Source organism: Rhinatrema bivittatum, chromosome 1 (genome assembly GCF_901001135.1).
Source record: "Rhinatrema bivittatum chromosome 1, aRhiBiv1.1, whole genome shotgun sequence".
In the NCBI taxonomy this organism is placed as follows: domain Eukaryota; kingdom Metazoa; phylum Chordata; class Amphibia; order Gymnophiona; family Rhinatrematidae; genus Rhinatrema; species Rhinatrema bivittatum.
In genome coordinates, this window is record NC_042615.1 from 87,979,952 (window position 1) to 87,999,207 (window position 19,256).

Below are 19,256 nucleotides of genomic sequence, written 5' to 3' on the forward strand. Positions count from 1 at the left end.
GGCACTTACTACCTTGGGAAGTTTGTTGGGCATACTAGACAGACCATTTTGGTCTTTTTCTGCCGTCATTACTATGTTACTATGCTATGCTGGTTACCAGCATTAGTATCTTGGGATCTATTTAATGTTTGGGTACTTGCTAGGTATTAGAATCCAGCCACCTTTCCACACTCCTCGGCGGTGGAGGCTCATCGTGCGGCAGGGATCCACCATTGGCTCGCCCTGTTGAAGATGTCACACCTCAAGACTAGTTAGCCTGCCTGGACTTGGATTTCTTACCTCAGCAAGGTCTGCTCCTTCTGGTTTCCAGCCTTCTGTCTTGCTCAAGCGCTCCAGCCCAGTTCTGTCTTCTCAGCCTTTAGCTTTGCTTCAGCCTGGTTTCTGTTGCATCCCTTGGTCTCAGACGGCTTCGACCTCTGTGCCTCACTTTTCTTCCTTCTCTCTCCTCAAGCCTTGGGAAGCTGGCTGCCACCACGTCCTCATGCCGCTCTCTCTGGCATCCCCGGATCGGCAACGGTGTGTGTCATGTTTCTCCTAAGGGCCTCCCTATCCACGTCATGGCGGGAACCTCGGGGGTGTGCCCTCTGAGTGACGTCAGCACATCCTAGTATTTAGCCTGCCCTTCGTTTGCTAACAATCCGAGTTAGCAAGGATTGGATTGCTCCAGTCTAAGCTGCCCTGCCGCTTCCCAGCAGCCGCTGGAAGCTCTCTCTCTGCTCTTCGGGGTAATTAATTGCTAACCTGGTTCCCGCTCCTCGGGAGCCCTTCTTCTCTCTTTCAGGTGCCTATCTGGGAAACCGGGTACTCACTCCTCGAGGGTCTGCATTCCCTAACCTGGTGCCTGTATCCGATCTGCTTCTGCCTGCCAGGATCTTCATCAATACAGCCAACTGCTCAGTGAGTATTAACACTCTCAGTCTGTCTCACCTTCAGCTTCAGTGCTTGGCGTCTACATCTGGGTTCTGCCTCTACTACCTTGCGCTGCCTTTCAGCTACCTAAGTGTGGGACTGGTCTCCTCTGCCGAAGACCCCTGGACTGCTTCAACTGAGTTGCCTTCACTACTGTCCAACCCGGGCAGTACCATCAAGCTGTATAATAAATACAAATTCTGTGTCTGCGTGTATAGTCTAGCCTAGTACTGCGGTTCCTCACAGGGCTCCTCCCCGTGGGAGTGGCCATCACCGCAGTACCCAAGAATCCACTTCAACACCTGAAAATGAGAACAGATTGCTAACTCCATGGATTCGGTTCAGCTCACCCTTTGCAGGCCATTCCTGGCCTTGCCCAGCGAATCTCTGAACAGAATTCATTGGACTACTTGACTGTTGCATTCAATCTATTACATGCACAGATGAATACACCGACGACCGCAGGTAAAGAAGCTACACCGCCAGAAGTGATGGTCAAGTCTACAGTGCCTCTATCTGATCTGACACGCTTCGCGGGTGAAGCTTGGAAATGTAGAGGATTTATTAATCAATGTTGCATGCACTTCCCACAGCGTATGCCAAGACCATCTATATTCTCTCGTATCTGGACGGAAGAGCGCTGGCTTGGGCCTCACCGCTGTGGGAGCGCAATGACCCTACCCTGAATTATCTTGCCGGGTTTCTTGAACTATAAGTCAGTCTTTGATGACCCTGCCGGGTACTCGACAGCAGGATCAACCTTGGTTCATTTAAAACAAGGTAATAAACTTTTAACAGACTTCTCCATAGAATTCAAGACATTGGCTTCTGAATTACACTGGGACCAGAGGTGTCTGAAAACCCTATTTTTTTTGAAGGCCTGAACTCCTGGTTGATAGATGAACTGGTGACTCGTGAGATGCCCGAGACCTTAGCAGCAAAAATTGATCGTTGAATTTGCGACAAAGTCCAAGAAGTCAAGAGTCCCAGAAGACCACTTCAGGGAGAGACTCATGTAAAGTCTGTATCCAGGCCTACACACCCAGGGCCTGTTGTTGGCGAAGAAGAACCAATGCAATTGGGCCGCAGTCATTTGACTTCTAAAGAGAGACTATTTCAAAAGAGGTTGGGACTATGCACGTATTGTGGACAAACTGGTCATGCTGTACAAACATGCCCTATATGTCCGGGAAACTGGCAGACCTAAGTCCTGTGGGAGGACTCTTCTTAGGTCTAACTGAACCCTTTCCTCCACTCTCTCTTCCAGTATCTTTAATCTGTGGGCCTTTGGAATACCAGACCCTTGCCTTAGTGGACTCTGGGGCAGTGGGAAATTTCATTTTGAAACGTCTAGCTGAACATTTGCGGATCCCTACCACTACTATGACGTCTCCATTACTTTTGTCCTCTATTCATGGAGACCCCTTACTGAGTGAAGTTACCCTGCTGACAGAGCCAGTGAGCTTACGCATTGGTGCTCTTCATACTGAGACTATTTCTTTCTTTGTGCTAGAGAAGGCCATGCCCCCTTGGTACTGGGGTTACCGTGGCTGCAGAAACACATGCCACAATTAGAAACATAGAAACATAGAAACATAGAAATGACGGCAGAAGAAGACCAAACGGCCCATCCAGTCTGCCCAGCAAGCTTCACATTTTTTTCTCATACTTATCTGTTTCTCTTAGCTCTTTGGTTCTATTTCTCTTCCACCCCCACCATTAATGTAGAGAGCAGTGATGGAGCTGCAACCAAGTGAAATATCAAGCTTGATTAGTTAGGGGTAGTAACCGCCGCAATAAGCAAGCTACACCCATGTTTATTTGTTTTACCCAGACTGTGTTATTCAGCCCTTATTGGTTGTTTTTCTTCTCCCCTGCTGTTGAAAGCAGGGAGCTATGCTGGATATGCGTGTAGTATCAGTTTTTCTTCTCCCCTGCCGTTGAAGCAGAGAGCTATGCTGGATATGTGTGAAGTATCAGTTTTTCTTCTCCCCTGCGGTTGAAGCAGGATATGCATTGAAAGTGAAGTATCAGGCTTATTTGGTTTGGGGTAATTCAACTGGGCCACTTTGGAGCTTTCACATTTGGGTCCAGATTGTCATGGCAAATGCTTGATGGAGTTCTCTCCGATACCCTGCATGCCAACTACTCCGTTGTTGCCTGGGTTGCCGCCTCAATATGCATCTTATCAAGATGTTTTCTCGAAAGCTGCTGCTGATGTGTTGCCTCCACACAGATCATATGACTGCACAATCAATTTGAAGCCAAATACGGAACCACCCAAAGGAAGGGTCTACCCTCTCTCCGTAGTGGAAAATAAAGTGATGTCAGAGTACATCCAGGAGAATCTCCAGAAAGGCTTCATAAGACCTTCTAAGTCTCCTGCTGGAGCAGGATTTTTCTTCGTGGGAAAGAAGAATGGAACATTACATCCATGCATTGACTACAGAAGTCTGAATGAGATCACTATAAAGGAACGCTACCCCTTACCACTCATCTCAGAGCTCTTCGACAGGTTACAGGGAGCCAAGATATTTTCCAAGCTTGACCTCACAGAAGCCTATAATCTAGTTCGCATCCGCTCTGGCAATGAATGGAAGACCGCTTTTAATACCCGGGATGGGCACTTTGAATACCTGGTGATGTCCTTCGGCTTGTGCAATGCCCGGCTGTCTTCCAAAACATGATGAACGATATTCAGCGTGATTTACTCTACCAGCGTGTCGTTGTCTACTTAGACGACATCTTGATATTTTCTCAGGACCTGCAATCCCATCAAGAAGATGTCAAAAGAGTTCTGCAGAGACTTCGTGAGAATCGCTTGTACGCCAAACTGACCAAATGTGAATTTCATAAGGAATCTGTGCCCTTCCTAGGGTACATTGTTTCCAACCAAGGTTTCCAAATGGATCCTCAGAAGCTTGAAAGTATCCAAAAATGGCCACAACCCACGGGCCTAAAAGCTCTAAGATGATATCTGGGATTTACCAACTACTACAGGACCTTTACCAAGAATTACTCTTCTTTGACTGTGCCATTAACAGCAATGACTAAGAAAGGAGCCAATGTTGCCACTTGGTTTACGGAAGCTGTGACAGCATTCCAGAAGTTAAAAGATGCCTTTTCAAGCAAACCTTGTCTCCGCCATCCGGACCCTACACGACCCTTCATTGTCGAAGTCGATGCCTCTGATGTAGGTGTAGGGGCCGTGCTAAGCCAGACCAGTGATTCAAAGATCTTGCACCCCTGTTCATTCTTTTCCTGACGCTTCTCGCCAGCGGAGCACTATGGCATTGGGGATAAAGAAGTGTTGGCAATAAAAATGGCATTTGAAGAATGGCGCCCCTGGCTTGAAGGTGCACAACATCAGATCACTGTTTTCACTGATCACAAAAATCTGGAGTACCTCCGTCACGCCCAACGCCTCAACCATAGACAGGCAAGGTAGTCCCTGTTCTTCAACAGATTCGACTTTCTGCTGAAATATCGCCCTGGTGACAAGAATGTTAGTGCAGATGCATTATCTTGCTCTTTTCTCTCAGAGGACGTACCTGATGAACCCTAGCATATTATCGACCCGAGGAGAGTCATTCTCACAGCTATACATTCGGTACCCTCAGGCAAGACCATTGTACCCTGCAATTTAAGAAAGAAATTGCTAATATGGGCTCACGATTCAAGACTGGCCGGACACCCTGGTCAACTGAGAACACTGGCTAAGCTACAAAAGTATTATTGGTGGCCCACCATGAAGGAAGATACTCATGCGTACGTAGCCTCCTGTTCCAATTGTGCTGGACAGAAACCTCCACCCGGACGTCCTTGAGGCCTGCTTCAACCATTGCCAGCACCAGATGAGCCCTGGATTCACATTGCAACAGACTTTGTGGTAGACCTGCCACTTTCTGGAGGTAACAATACAATTTGGGTTACAGTGGATCGATTCTCGAAGATGGCTCACTTCATGGCTCTCCCTGGCTTGCCATCAGCCATGGAACTTGCTAATTATTCATCAGTCACATCTTTCGCCTACATGGCATGCCTTAACACATTGTTTCTGACAAAGGAGCTCAATTTACAGCAAAGTTCTGGAAAGCCTTGTGTAAGAAATTTGACATCACACTTGATTTCACCTCTACATATCATCCTCAGTCGAATGGCCAAACTGAGAGAATGAACAGAACGCTCAAGCAGTTCCTCCGTGCCTATGTCAGTTCACGACAGAATGACTGGGCTGAACTGTTGCCCTGGGCTGAATTTGCCATCAATTCCCATCCAGTGTCATGTACTGGATCTACACCATTCGAAGTGGTCTACGGACGACAACCTTTACCACCTTTACCACTTCCACTTTCAGTGTCGCCCCCGGCAGCTCAATCTACTGCCAAAGATATACAGCAGCTCTGGAGAGAGACTAAAGAGATGCTCCAAAAAGCAGGACAAAGAGCAAAGAAAGGCTTTAACGCTCACCGAAGCAAGGCTCCTGAATTCCAGCCTGGTGATAAGGTTTGGCTGAGACTTAAGCTTCCATCTGATCGATCTGCTCCACGCTTTGTCGGACACTTCCCCATTCTCAGACGATTGGGCTCACTCACCTATAGTCTGAAACTTCCTCCAGCTATGAAGATCCATAATGCGTTCTATATTAAACGTTAAATGGCGCCAGAACAACGGGTGCCTGCACATAGGGATGCCACACACCATCACCTGGCTCCCTGAAATAACTAACAGTGATGAGAAAGACAGAAAGAAAGAAAGAAAAAAAAAGGTGAAAGAATCCATCTGGAACTGAGAGGGGAGGGGCGGTGTGTGATCCTCAATCGGGAGACCCACCCCCTCTGACGTCACTGAGGACTGTGACAGACGTTAAACAGCGCCAGAACACCAGGCATCGCGCGACAAAGGGGCACTCCCCTTTGTGCATCCCGTAGTGTTGGCCATTCCCCATGTTCTTTTATATCCCTTGTTAACAATCCCCATATTTAAATGTTTAATGTATTTGACAAAGGTAACGCATGAGTTTCTGCAAATTTTGTTTAAATGTAAACCGATGTGATATGTAAAATCGAACACGGTATATAAAAATAAATAAATAAATAAATAAATGTTTCGCTGCTGAAACCGCTTGTCCTGAGCGAGTTCTCCACCAAGACACCTGAACCTACTCCTGTTGATGCAGAAGACGACAGAGTATAAGGTTGATGCCATCCTTGATGTAAGAAAGAGAGGCAGAATTTGGGAATACCTCCTGTCATGGGAGGGATAGGGACCAGAAGATTGGGAACCATTGGCTAGTATCATGGATAAAGAGATGCTTTGTCAATTCCATCGATCGCATCCTCAAAAACCAAGACCAGGTAGGGGGTCTGGAGGGGGCCCTTTGAAGGGGGGTACTGTTGCGTCCGTTGGTCTCAGGTGGCTTCGACCTCTGTGCCTCACCTTTCTTCCTTCTCTCTCCTCAAGCCTTGGGAAGCTGGCTGCCACAGCATCCTCATGCCGCTCTCTCCGGTGTCCCCGGATCGGCAACAACGACGGCATTCGCCATGTTTCTCCTATGGGCCTCCTAGGGTGTGCGCGCGCATGCCACCCACGTCTTTATCCACGTCATGGCGGGACCTTCGGGAGTGTCCCCTCCGAGTGACGACAGCACATCCTGGTATTTAGTCTGCCCTTCGTTTGCTAACAAACCGAGTTAGCAAGGATTGGATTGCTCTGGTCTAAGTAGCTCTGCTGCTTCCCAGCAGCAGCTGGAAGCTCTCTCTCTCTGCTCTTCGGGGTAATTCATCGCTAACCTGGGTACCCGCTCCTCGGGGCCCTTCTTCTCTCTTTCAGGTGCCTATCTGGGAAACCGGGTACTCGCTCCTCGAGGGCCTGCATTCCCTAACCTGGTGCCTGTATCCGATCTGCTTCTGCCTGCCAGGATCTTCATCAATACAGCCAACTGCTCAGTGAGTATTAACACTCTCAGTCTGTCTCACCTTCAGCTTCAGCGCTTTGAGTCTACATCTGGGTTCTGCCTCTACTACGCGCGCAAGTCCCGGGGCTTCGTAAAAGGGGCGGGGAGGGGGCGTGTCAGGGCATTCCCGAAATGATGCAGCGTTTCGGGGGTGGGCCCGGGGGCGTGGCGTCGGCCCGGGGGCGTGGTCGAGGCCACCGGACCAGCCCCCGGGTCGGGTGATGGCGCGCCAGCAGCCTGCTGGCGTGCGCAGATTTAAGTCTGCTTTCAGCAGGCGTAAATCTGCCAACAAATGTAAGGGGAGGTTTAGATAGGGCCGGGGGGTGGGTTAGGTAGGGGAAGGTGGGGGGAGGGCGAAGGAAAGTTCCCTCCGAGGCCGCTCCGAAATCGGAATGGCCTCGGAGGGAACAGGCAGCGCGCGCTGGGCTCGGCGCGCGCAGGTTGCACAAATGTGCACCCCCTTGCATGCGCCGACCCCGGATTTTATAAGATACGCGCGTATCTTATAAAATCCAGCGTACTTTTGTTCGCGCCTGGTGCGCGAACAAAAGTACGCGATCGCGCAAATTTATAAAATCTACCCCTGTAAGAGGGGTTCACACATACGCAGTTCCTTACAGTTTGCTGAGGCTACAAGTTCGGTGAATGTGTCCCCGTGACAGGCCATTGCTGCCTTGATCACCCAGATGCAGGAGCAAAAAAACAGAACTGATCGATGTCCTGCACCAGTTCATGCAACAGGCCCCGAAGCAAGACGATCAAGTAAAAGACTCATAACGGACCTTGTCAGTGTTTACGTATAGTCCAAGACCAACGTCCAGCTTCAGTCTCATAAGAACATAAGAACTGTGTCAGACCAAGAGTCCATCAAGCCCAGCATCCTGTTTCCAACAGTGGCCAATCCAGCCAATAAGTACCTGGCAAGTACCCAAAAACTAAGTCTATCCCACGCTACTGATGCTAGAAATAGTAGTGGCTATTTTCTAAGTCAACTTGATTAATAGCGTAATGGACATCTCCTCCAAGAACTTATCCAAACCTTTTTTTAAACCCAGCTACACTAACTGCACTAACCACATCCCCTGGCAACAAATTCCAGAGTTTAATTGTGCATTGAGTAAAAAGAACTTTCTCCGATTAGTTTTAAATATGCCACATTAACTTCATGGAGCACCCCCTTATCTTTCTATTATCCAAAAGAGAAATAACCGATTCACATTTACCCGTTCTAGACCTTTCATGATTTTAAACACCTCTATCATATCCCCTCTCAGCTGTCTTTTCTCCAAGCTGAACAGTCCTAACCTCTTTAGTCTTTCCTCATAGGGGAGCTGTTCCATCCCCTTTATAATTTTGGTCGCCCTTCATTGTACCTTCTCCATCGCAACTATATCTTTTTTGAGATGCGGCGACCAGAATTGTACATAGTAGTCAAAGTGCAATCTCACCATGGAGATATACAAAGGCATTGTGACATTTTCGGTTTTATTCACCATTACCTTCCTAATAATTCCTAACATTCTGTTTGCTTTTTTGACTGCCGGAGCACACTGAGCAGACGATTTCAATGTATTATCCACTATGATGCCTAGATCTCTTTCCTGGATGGTAGCTTCTAATATGGAACCTAACATCATGTAACTATAGCATTGGTTATTTTTCCCTATATGCATCACCTTGCACTTATCCACATTAAATTTCATCTACCAATTGGATGCCCAATTTTCCAGTCTCACAAGGTCCTCTTGCAATTTATCACAATCCGCTTGTGATTTAACTACTCAGAATAATTTTGTATCATCTTCAAATTTGATTACCTCACTCGTCACATTCCTTTCCAGATCATTTATAAATATATTGAAAAGCATGGGTCCCAGTACAGATCCCTATGGCACTCTACTGCCCACCCAGCTCCACTGAGAAAATTGTCCATTTAATCCTACTTTCTGTTTCCTGTCTTTTAACCATTTTGTAATCCACGAAAAGACACTGCCATCTATCCTATGACTTTTTACTTTTCCTAGAAGCCTCTCATGAGGAACTTTGCCAAATGCCTTCTGAAAATTCAAAACAACATCTACCGGTTCACCTTTTCTACATGTTTATTAACCCAGTTGCAGTTCTGGTGAACCCTGCACCGGCACCTATCCAGACTGGTGAGTCATAGATTCAACTACTGAGGTCATTAGTAGTTGGGTGCGATATCCGCCAAGGATCTGTGAAGCCAAAAGAATTCATGAAATGTCTAAGAACCTTGCATGACTTGGAGATTTGAGAACGAGCAGAGGTCTTATCGAGAAAAGGATCTAGAGGCTGATTAAAATCTCCGCCGATGATGCATGAGGTTGAATCCAACGAAAGTAGATTGAAGAATAGGGACTGAAAAAATTCAGGATCCTTTGCATTTGGAGCATAAATATTCAGCAAGGTGTATGTGGACTTAGCAATGGTGATGTGTGCTAGTATCCACCAACCATCTGGGTCCGCAGCTTGATGAGTGATTTGAGCATCCAGTCTTCTATGTAATAGAATAGCGACCCCGTGTTTTTTTTGTTGAGCAGGAGCATAGAGTACCTGGCCGAGTCATTGTTGCTTCAATTTGGCAGATTCCACAGCTGAGAGATGGGTCTCTTATAGATATGCAATATCAGTGTGAAGAGATTGCAGATACGTTAATATCTTCTTTCGTTTTATAGGGTGAGAAAAACCTCTAACATTCAATGAAGTAAGATTAATAAAAGTAGATGACATCGCCATGAGAGAATATTTGAGTGTAAAGATGAATGGTGGAGTCCAAGCTGAATGTGAGGCATATGTTTTGAGCCATTGTAGCCATAGTAGTCATGCCTGCTAGCCAACTGAGCGAATAAAAAAACAGTGTATAAGATAAAGAGAAGAACAAAGATCACAGGCGATAGGAATAAGTAGCTTGGGAAAGGAGAGGAAAGCCATCCAAGGCTATTGGAGTACAAAAAGAGCCTCTTGACAGGTCAGAGGGCTGCCAGTACTCATGTCTTCACCAGACATATAAACAAACAGACTTCGCAAACCCAATATTGCAGGCAGGGAAACAACAAACTGCGATTGAATAAAGGACACAATGCAACTAGTTCCTCGTTGAAGGAAACAGATAAAAATCATGTGACCATTTCAGCTGTGTCCACAATTGTTTGCAGAAATTCTGTGAGCTTCTCCGGTTGTTGAAAAAGTTGAGTGCGGTTCTGGTATGTCACTTTCATTTGGGCCGGATAGAGCAGGCCATATTGAGCGCCAATGGCACGTAGTTTTGGATGAAGAGCCAGAAAGGCCTTCCTTTTTTCAGCCGTGGCCTTAGCAAAATCTGGAACAAAAATGATTGTGTGGCCCTGATATTGTATAGGGGAGTTGCGCTTTGCGGCAGCCAAAATCTCTAAGACGTGAGGGTATCGCAGAGCCTTGAAAATAATAGGCCTCGGATATTTCGAATTGCGTTGAGGCCTCAAAGACATGCGATGAGCTCTTTTGATTTCAAACATCTGATCAAATTTTATCTGCAAGCAAGCTGGGATCAGTTTGGTCAGAAAAGAAATAACATTCGTACCTTCCGCGCCCTCAGGGATTCCAAGCACTCTTAGGTTGTTCCTCCGATTGCGATTAGAAAGTTCCTCCACTTTCCTTTGTAAAAGCAAGACGTCATTATTAATTTAAGGGATAGACGCTGCCGTAATCAAGAGAGACTATTGTTTGCGATTCCACGTCCTACAGCCTACTTTGAGAACCAGCGATCTGTTGCGACATTGCCTGTAAATCTGTTCTAATCACCGTGGTATTCTCTATGTTATGATGAATCAAGTCCTTAAGCTGCTGCAATTCGACTAGAATGAGTCCTGCCGACGCCATACTTTTCGCCACAGCGGCTTTTTCTGGGGTCGGGGGATCCTGTTTGGCGCGTTTTGTTCCCGCCGATGCTGCAAAGGCAGCTTCAATTTTACCAGTTTTGGTAGAGGACATCTTCCTTTAGATAGCGAGGGAGATCTGAAGCAGTTTTTACCAAAAATAAAGCGGGTTCGGCAACATTATAAGCGAAGTCTGGCAGAGCTACGGAGTCAGGCAGCCATCTTAGACTCAGCGCAAGGGCACCCCATCTTTGTTTTTTTTAAATATTTTGTGATGCTACTAAATATCTGAAAATGCTATTAAAGAATTACTTATCTTATGCATATTAAAAGTCCAATCCCATAAGTATCCTGTTAAACTCTTGTAATAAATAAAGATCTACAATCAAATTCAAAGATCTTAAAGTTCAGATCCAACACATACTAAGTTTCAAGATTACCAATATTTCTGCTTCGGGGATCAAATATAGTAGTATGGATGACTTGAGAATCCAATATTAAAAAAAAACCAAAAAAAACTAAACAGACAGACTTTTATGGAAGCTTATGAATACATATGAGGACCACAGAGAAGCTTAGATATTACTCTAGCATTAAGAACATAAGAAATTGCCATGCTGGGTCAGACCAAGGGTCCATCAAGCCCAGCATTCTGTTTCCAACAGAGGCCAAACCAGGCCACAAGATCTCGGCAATTACCCAAACACTAAGAAGATCCCATGCTACTGATGCAATTAATAGCAGTGGCTATTCCCTAAGTAAACTTAATTAATAGCAGGTAATGGACTTCTCCTCCAAGAACTTATCCAAACCTTTTATGAACCCAGCCACACTAACTGCACTAACCACATCCTCTGGCAACAAATTCCAGAGCTTAATTCTCTGTCTCCTGTTATAATGGCATTTTCCCATAATATTAAATTCTAAGCAGTGTAGTATTCATAAGATAGAAAAGCTACTGCATCTGCAGCCATGCACTAGTTTGTTCCTTTGTGACAGAGTGAAGGACTTTTTAAACTCAGCCATGAAAATCACTATTTCAGTCCTGGAGCCAGGAAACCTCATTTTACCCAGAGATAAACCACCTGCTTTTTGTATACAAAGGTAATTACTTTCCTACCAAAATGTGTGACTTTATTTTACATACATTGGTATAATTCAAGTTTGTGCATATGGCTTCCAAAGCTAAAAGTAAATTATACCCAACATCTTTAGAGAAAACTAACACATACCTACAAAGCTGCATGCAACATGAATCCAGGACTGTGACTGATTTCAGCTACAATATCCAAAGAATGCAGATCCACAGACAGCACGGCAAGACAAGACTATTATACAGAGCTTATGACAGTACATCAGTTTTTGATTTCTTTTGTTCACTTATTAATACTCTTTATGCAACATCTGTGCCACATTTGGTCCCTGCTTAAAACTCTAAAGTGGTGTGTGACACATGCATATACAGTACAAGACTCTGAATACAGGGTTTGATGAGGTTTGAGTTTGGAGGAAGGCTCAGGAAATACATAGACAAAGCTGTGGGGTCAGCAGTGTCAGATGGTGAGGTGATCACATCTGTGACTTCAGAAAGCATGTTTGGTATAACATTTACCAAGTTGTTTACAGCAGCACTTTCTCATCATTTCAAAATGTAAACAGAAATACTCAAGAATTAAAGATTATGTACCATCAACTCTGCTAAACTATCACACAGTTGGTTTCCTCTAGTTCTTGGGTTTTTAACCCATTCAGAACTTTTTTCAGTCTCATTTTGCCAACTGTGCCAGGGATTCTGTGGTTGGTGCCACACAACCCATGGCAGCCAGCAGTCTCTCCATAACTTTCGTTCTCCCCTTAATCTGGCGTTTTAATAGCAAAGCTCTGGCTAAGAGAAATAGATTATGCATCACTTCAGAATACTGCTACTGAGGAAATAAAAAAGCTTTATTACATCTCTGTTCAGGTTTGTGCAATATAGTTCACTTTAGCTTATAATGTTTTTTCCTGAGTTATGCTATGCTTGCTATGAACAATAAGATGTGGGCCAGAAGTTAGTGTCTGTACAACGTAGAGACTAGCAATTAGTAACTTGTCTGAAATGTATATCAGCTGTGCAGAAAGGTTTTAACTTCAGATAATAGGAAGACTCATTAGATGTAAATAAATGATAAAAGATGTCTTTATCTGTAAATTCCTACCATTTATCTGTGTCTGTTTTCTCATTCATAAAAAAAATACCTGAGTTTGTTTTATAAATTCCTTCTCTGTAAACTATTAAAAGGTATATAAATAGGGTGAAAATTGTGAGCTCGCAGGGAGGGCTTTTTTATAACTCTGGTGAGGCTTGTTCATATCAGAAATTCTCATTTGTAATTACTGGATTTCTAGACGGCCCACTGAAAGCCTGTTAGAAGTGTGGCTTCCTCCCATGTAATATTTTCCTATATAAATATCACATGTCAATTAAACTTGGTAGATTTGTACTGCAACAGATTCATTTTTGCCTTTGTCTATTTTAAAATTGTGGAAAGAATCACCTGGACCTTTAGAAAAACAGACAATATTAAAAAAAAAAAAAAATCTCCACACTACATGTGCACCTTTGCTTGCCAGGTGTTATTACATGACATCCAGGACTCCCTCCCCATCCAGAGCTGCACTTGCTGCCTCTGTATTGAGCCAGCCCCAGAAATAGGAGACAAACTGGGTTCCTGCATTAACAGCACACAGTGGTGCTGTGGAGTCCATATGAGCCATGTTACTGGTATTTACCCAACAATGTACTCTTCCCGTTTCACAGATGCCAGACCTGAACGATAATTACTTAAAAGGCTGGCTCCTGGGGTCTGTGAAAGGGTAAAAAGTAATCCACTAAAATCATAGTCCTAATGCTTTACTGACAGAAGTGCAGGGCGCACACACACTCACCAGAACCTGCAGCATCTAGGAACCACAACCATTGTGTTACAATAACTTCTCTCCAACCAGAACAAACAATCCCTCCTCCTCCCACATAATGATACTTTCTGGACTTGAAATGTTTAACCTCTGTTTAATATGCACATTGTAATTCTTTTTTCCACAATTGTTAAGAAAGTTACAATTTAAATTTTGTAAACCGTTATGATGGTTTTACCGAATGACTGTATATAAAACTCAACAAATAAATAAATAAAATAAATAAATAAATATGCGCAGAGTTGCCTTGTAAGATGCTGTGGCTTACTTGCCTTTGGGTTGTTTGCATCGAACAGGCCAGTAGAAAGCCCAATCAGCAATGAGGTTTTGCCTTTGCTTTTCTCAGGTGAAACAGAGCGTGAGCGGGGAGGCAACGAATCCTCCAGTGAAGACTGAGCAGAGAGGACAGGGGTTCCGATATGCACACCCAGAGGCAGTGCCACCCTCTGGAAAAAGGGCACCGGTGACATAGGCTCATTAGCACAATGCTCAGCTGCAGTTAGAGAAAAAAAAATACACCCATTGATTAACAAACACTACATGCACTTATGTCTCATTAGGATGATACCAGCTTGCATGGTAAACCATCCTGAGGGCACAATGGGCTCTGTACTGGCTTAATGGTCAACAGATGCCCACATGCCACCTTACTGTACTGCTTGGGTAGAATCTGAAAAAGTCATAGGTCAGACATCTCACCATCTGAGGGACTCAGTATGCACAGAAGCCACTGAAGGTTTTAGGCCTTTCTAAAAACGTAAAGCAGTGGTACTACGAAACTCAGGAAACTCTTGGGAAAAGGGAAGCTATTTGATTTGTTATATTTTTTCACACAGTGGCCATTCTCAAAACTACATTTGGCTAGATTCAATGAAGGTTTCACCCTATCCTAGTTTATAAGACAGGAGCATGCTGAAAGATACATTTTCTCCTCACTCCCCTTCCAAAAAGTTTCCTTAACAAACCTAAGCATAAAACAGGCTTGCATAATTTGGACTTAATTATGTGCAGCCTTAAAAATTAAAAAAACATTCATTCCCTGTACATATCCAGATCACTCCAGACTCCTGGGTTTTGCTTCCCCTTCCAGCAGATGGAGACAGTTTAATAGACACCGCCTCTTAACCTGGTGTGCCACCTGCGGCTCCTCAGTGATCTGTCACCAACAGATGGGGGAGGTGCAAAACCTGCAATTCTGTACCTATTAAAAAAAAAAAAAAGAAAGAAAGATAGTTTTTGGAGGAATTCCCTCCCAGGAGGTTGGTAGGTCCTGGTGGGACCATCCCTCCTGGTTTTAGAGGAGAACACGCAGGGACTGGGAACCCTTAAATGCTCGCTGATATGCGCTGATCCATGCCGGGGATATCAACTGGTGGTCCAGTTCCCTTACCCCAGGAGCCTGAATAGAAGCCTCTGCCACCCTTCAGATAAGATTGCAGATAACTTTACAAACCAAGAAACAAAAAAGGAAACTATTTAAAACAAAGAAAAACAAATGTAACCTTTTCCCTTTTTTGTTAGCTGAGCGGGCGATTTTTTCTTTCTAGGACGTTATTGGAGCCGTTCCCCGTCAGCATCAGAAGGGTTTCAGGGAAATGTAATCTCGGGTGTGTCACCCGAGTGTGCTCCTACTCTGGTGTGTGCTGTGCGTTCGCAGCCATTTTTCAGCCACGCTGGAGAGAGTGCCGCATGCCTCTCTCGACGATGCTAGAGTCCATAGAGCACCGCTCACTCTATGGACTCTAGCTACTTTCTATTAAAATGAGATAAGTACATTTATTCATTGTGAAGAAGAATATAAATACAAGTTGGAGGTTATTTGGAAAAATTCCTTTAAAAAAAATGAAAAAAATTGTGTTAAAAGAGAAAGTTCTGCCTTAAAAAATAAGCTGCAGTGTTAATCACGCTTTCAAAAAAAAGGTTACCCTATGATTGTAATGCGAATGGGCAGCCATATCTGCATCTGTGCATAAAAGTTAAAGACGCTGTTAAGTGGAAGTGTACATCAGCCCACCTATGAGGGTATACCTTATCTTATGACCTGCGTGATACATGTGACTTTAATTTGGGATAGTGGTACTCTTGGTTATGTAGCAGTGCCTCAATGTTTTGTTCTCTGACTCCATCTGCTGGTAGGGATGCATAAACCCACTCATCTAGACTGATCCAGGGTACGAACAAGAATGATAATGTTTTCTAAATGAAAGAAATGCATATAGATACAAGCTTTTAGGACTGCTAAAAGCATCTACTCAAAGGAAGGAACCCCAAGGATCTGTAAAGGACAAGACCACTTGCCAAATATTCTACCTCACTACTGGCCTTCTTTCATCAAAATATTTAACATTTGCTAAAGATGATTCTTTTTTTCTCCCCAATTATCAAAAGGCACACACTGGTCACCTTGGGCTGGCCAAGCATGACATTTCTTCTTATGTTCTTACCACTCATTTGTTCTAAGCAGCACAATAGCTCTTCCCCTATGGTGGCTTGTGCAGGAGAGATGACCCAGAATATAGTGAGGTCCGATGGCCGCTTGCATCACAGTCCATCTGGCACTTTGGGAACAAACTGCTGGGCTTTGTCCTGGCTAGGCAGCAGTACTGCCATAGGGCAGAATGAGTGAAACTAAGGTCAGGCAAGCTACTGGCTTATTTCTACTCCCATAACCAGCTGACAAGCACATATTTCTGTCGCACAGAGGTAGAACCTCCACACACTGATTTAGAGTTCATGACTAGGGATTTCCAGTTTAATTCATTTCATGGAGCATACATTGTTTTAGAATGTGCTGAAATCATTAATGAACATTAAAGCAATTTAATGCATTTTAAATTGTATTACTGCATAGTAAGTGGGTTTTTGCATACGCTAAAATGAAACGACAAAACAAAAAAAAAAACTTCCCAAAACCAAAAGCACAAAAACTTTCAGCTGCACACCTCTACTACTTACCTCTTCCAGCATAGTCCTGCAGCTGCTCCTCTTGAAGTATTACCTCTTGAACTGATTTATGCTTGTCATCTTCTTGAAGGATAGTGCCCTCCTGTGGACTACCCAGAACACAACCAGGGATTAAAAAAATGTTACAATTAAATCTGTTACTGTACAGGCAGAGAAAATACTGGAATAAGCACAGTACTTAGTAGCATCAGATTCAGAGTACTGACAGATATATAGACCTCTATAATTTTTTCTTTTAACCATTTAGTGAATCAAGCTCTAATCAACAAGAGAAAAAGTCTTAGCGAATTAGCACATAAAAGTATTATTTTGGTATCAGATGAACAAATTGTCATGTCAAAGTATTTTAAACTTGATCACAGGGGGAGAAAACTATGTTGATCACCTGCAACTGGTGATCTCTGTAGAAAGCAGGACATATCAGCTGCACAAGTAGGATGACATCATCTGATGGCACAGAAATAGACAAGGTTTTTCTGAGCATGTGTGGACATTCCCATGCAGCTTCTGCTGCACAAATCTCCTCAATCTTTGTAGGAGGAGAGGCCACATGTGATGGCGTATTGAAGGGTTTCCCATCCACTGCCAGCGAGGAGAGGCCTTGGGATGCTGGGGGTCTGATGGTAATCTGCCAGCATACTGATCACTGCTATTTATCCTAACACCCCACTAGCAGTAAATTATAATGTGGGATGAAATAGGTTTCATACATAATCTGTTGCATGCCTCCATTGCCTTGCTTACAGAACTTTCTGAATTGTCATCATGAACCTACCTCCTTCCCAACCATAATACATTTTTTGAATTTTTTTGTGAGAATTTATTGTGCAATATGTGAATTTTAAAACCTCTTATTTAACTAATTTTTTAAACCGCAATCTAAACCAGCTTTGCTTACGCCACTATTCTTTATTAACCACTTCAAATATCCCCGATTCACTTAGTTGTCTGGTTCTCCCAACATGGCCATGTCCTTCCTCAAGGGCGTAATTCTTCTAGCAGCATGGCGTTTCTCAGCGTTTTCCTATCTTTCTGAGAAACACCATGCTGCTAGAAGAATTACGCCCTTGAGGAAGGACATGTGAGAGTCCGAAACATTGTACAGTGTCGGGCATGAAGAAGCAATGTGTTGAATTTTCACATTGCTGGAAAATTCGGGCATGAAGATCTTGGTTGGTTGACAGCAAAGAAAAACGTTTAGTGATGATGAACGGCGATATCAAGATAAGTGTATTGAACCGTACATGTTGATATTTGAAGAAAAAATATATAATATGATTTCATTTTAATTCACGGGTGACAGAAGCACAGTAGCACTAAAATTAAAAAAGAATCTGTTATCAATTTACGGACTGACCTATGATTAAATATAAGGCAGAGTGACAATGGCTGTATATCACCACACAATGATGCCTATTATGATAGCGTCTAATGATTTGAGGAGATAAGGAAGGGGGTCGTTGCTAGTTGATACAGGATTGTTGTTAGACTTTTTTCACTGTATAATTTAGTCGTTCTGAGTGGAGGAATAGTGATCTAACCTATATACAAACATCCTCACAACTCATTCGCAATTTTTTCCAAGATAATACAAACTTGGTTGACTCCCCGATAGTACTCTGAGATTGTTTCAAATCCTTTATTCGAGGCCACTTTATCTCTCGCTCTTATCATCTTAAAAAGCAAAAGGAAACAGCCTGTTCTCTTCTTCGAGACCAAATTGCGACACTGACCCATAAGCATGTACATACTGGCTCTACAAAAATATTGGCACAACTAACCAAGGCTCGGGAGGATCTTCACAGGTTGGAGACAGACCATATAGCTCACGTAATGAACAACACACGCCAGACTCACTTTGAGGGAGGCGATAAAGCTGGAAAGATACTGGCCCATCAACTGAAAAAGCTATCATGCCAAAATCATATTCTTAAAATTACACACCAATTTCTTGAATTCTACCAAACACTCTATGTGGCTGAGTCCCATATCCGAACTAGTGATATTGATAAATATCATCAATCTATACCTCTATCTCATCTAACCCCAGAAATGAGAGACCTACTTAATGCTGAAATCACCAGTCCAGAAATTCTCTCTACTATAAATAACCTTAAAGTAGGAAGAGCCCCTGGACCTGATGGCCTCACCGCCAAATTTTATAAAACCTATGTGCACCTTGTGATCTCCCATTTACAAAAGCATTTTAATTATCTTCGCGAGGGGGGTGCTTTGCTACCTGACTCCAATAAAGCGGGAATCACCATCATTGCCAACCAGGCAGGGACCCTGCTTTATGCGCCTCTTATCGCCCTATATCTTTGATAAATTTAGATCTAAAAATATTAGCCAAAATTCTAGCCAATAGACTGAATTGCCTTATAGCCAAAATCATACATCCTGATCAAGCGGGATTCATACCCGGGCGTATGGCTAGTGATAATGTGCGCAAGATTATAAATATCCTATGGGGTTCCTCAAAACAACAACTGGATCATATCCTCCTAGCTATCGATGCCGAAAAGGCTTTCGATATGGTCCATTGGCCTTTTCTCTTTCAAACACTTACCCAAATGGAGTTCGGACCCTCTTTC

At 43.8% G+C, this 19,256-nt stretch overlaps 1 protein-coding gene across 1 annotated transcript in view; it reads right to left on the reverse strand.

Moving 5' to 3' along the window:
* Positions 1–19,256, reverse strand: part of NEK1 (NIMA related kinase 1) — a 328,757-nt gene that overhangs the window by 73,170 nt on the left and 236,331 nt on the right. The window contains 2 exon segments of the mRNA XM_029573804.1: positions 13,971–14,191; positions 16,654–16,751. Of these exon segments, the coding sequence (XP_029429664.1) occupies positions 13,971–14,191; positions 16,654–16,751 (319 nt within the window).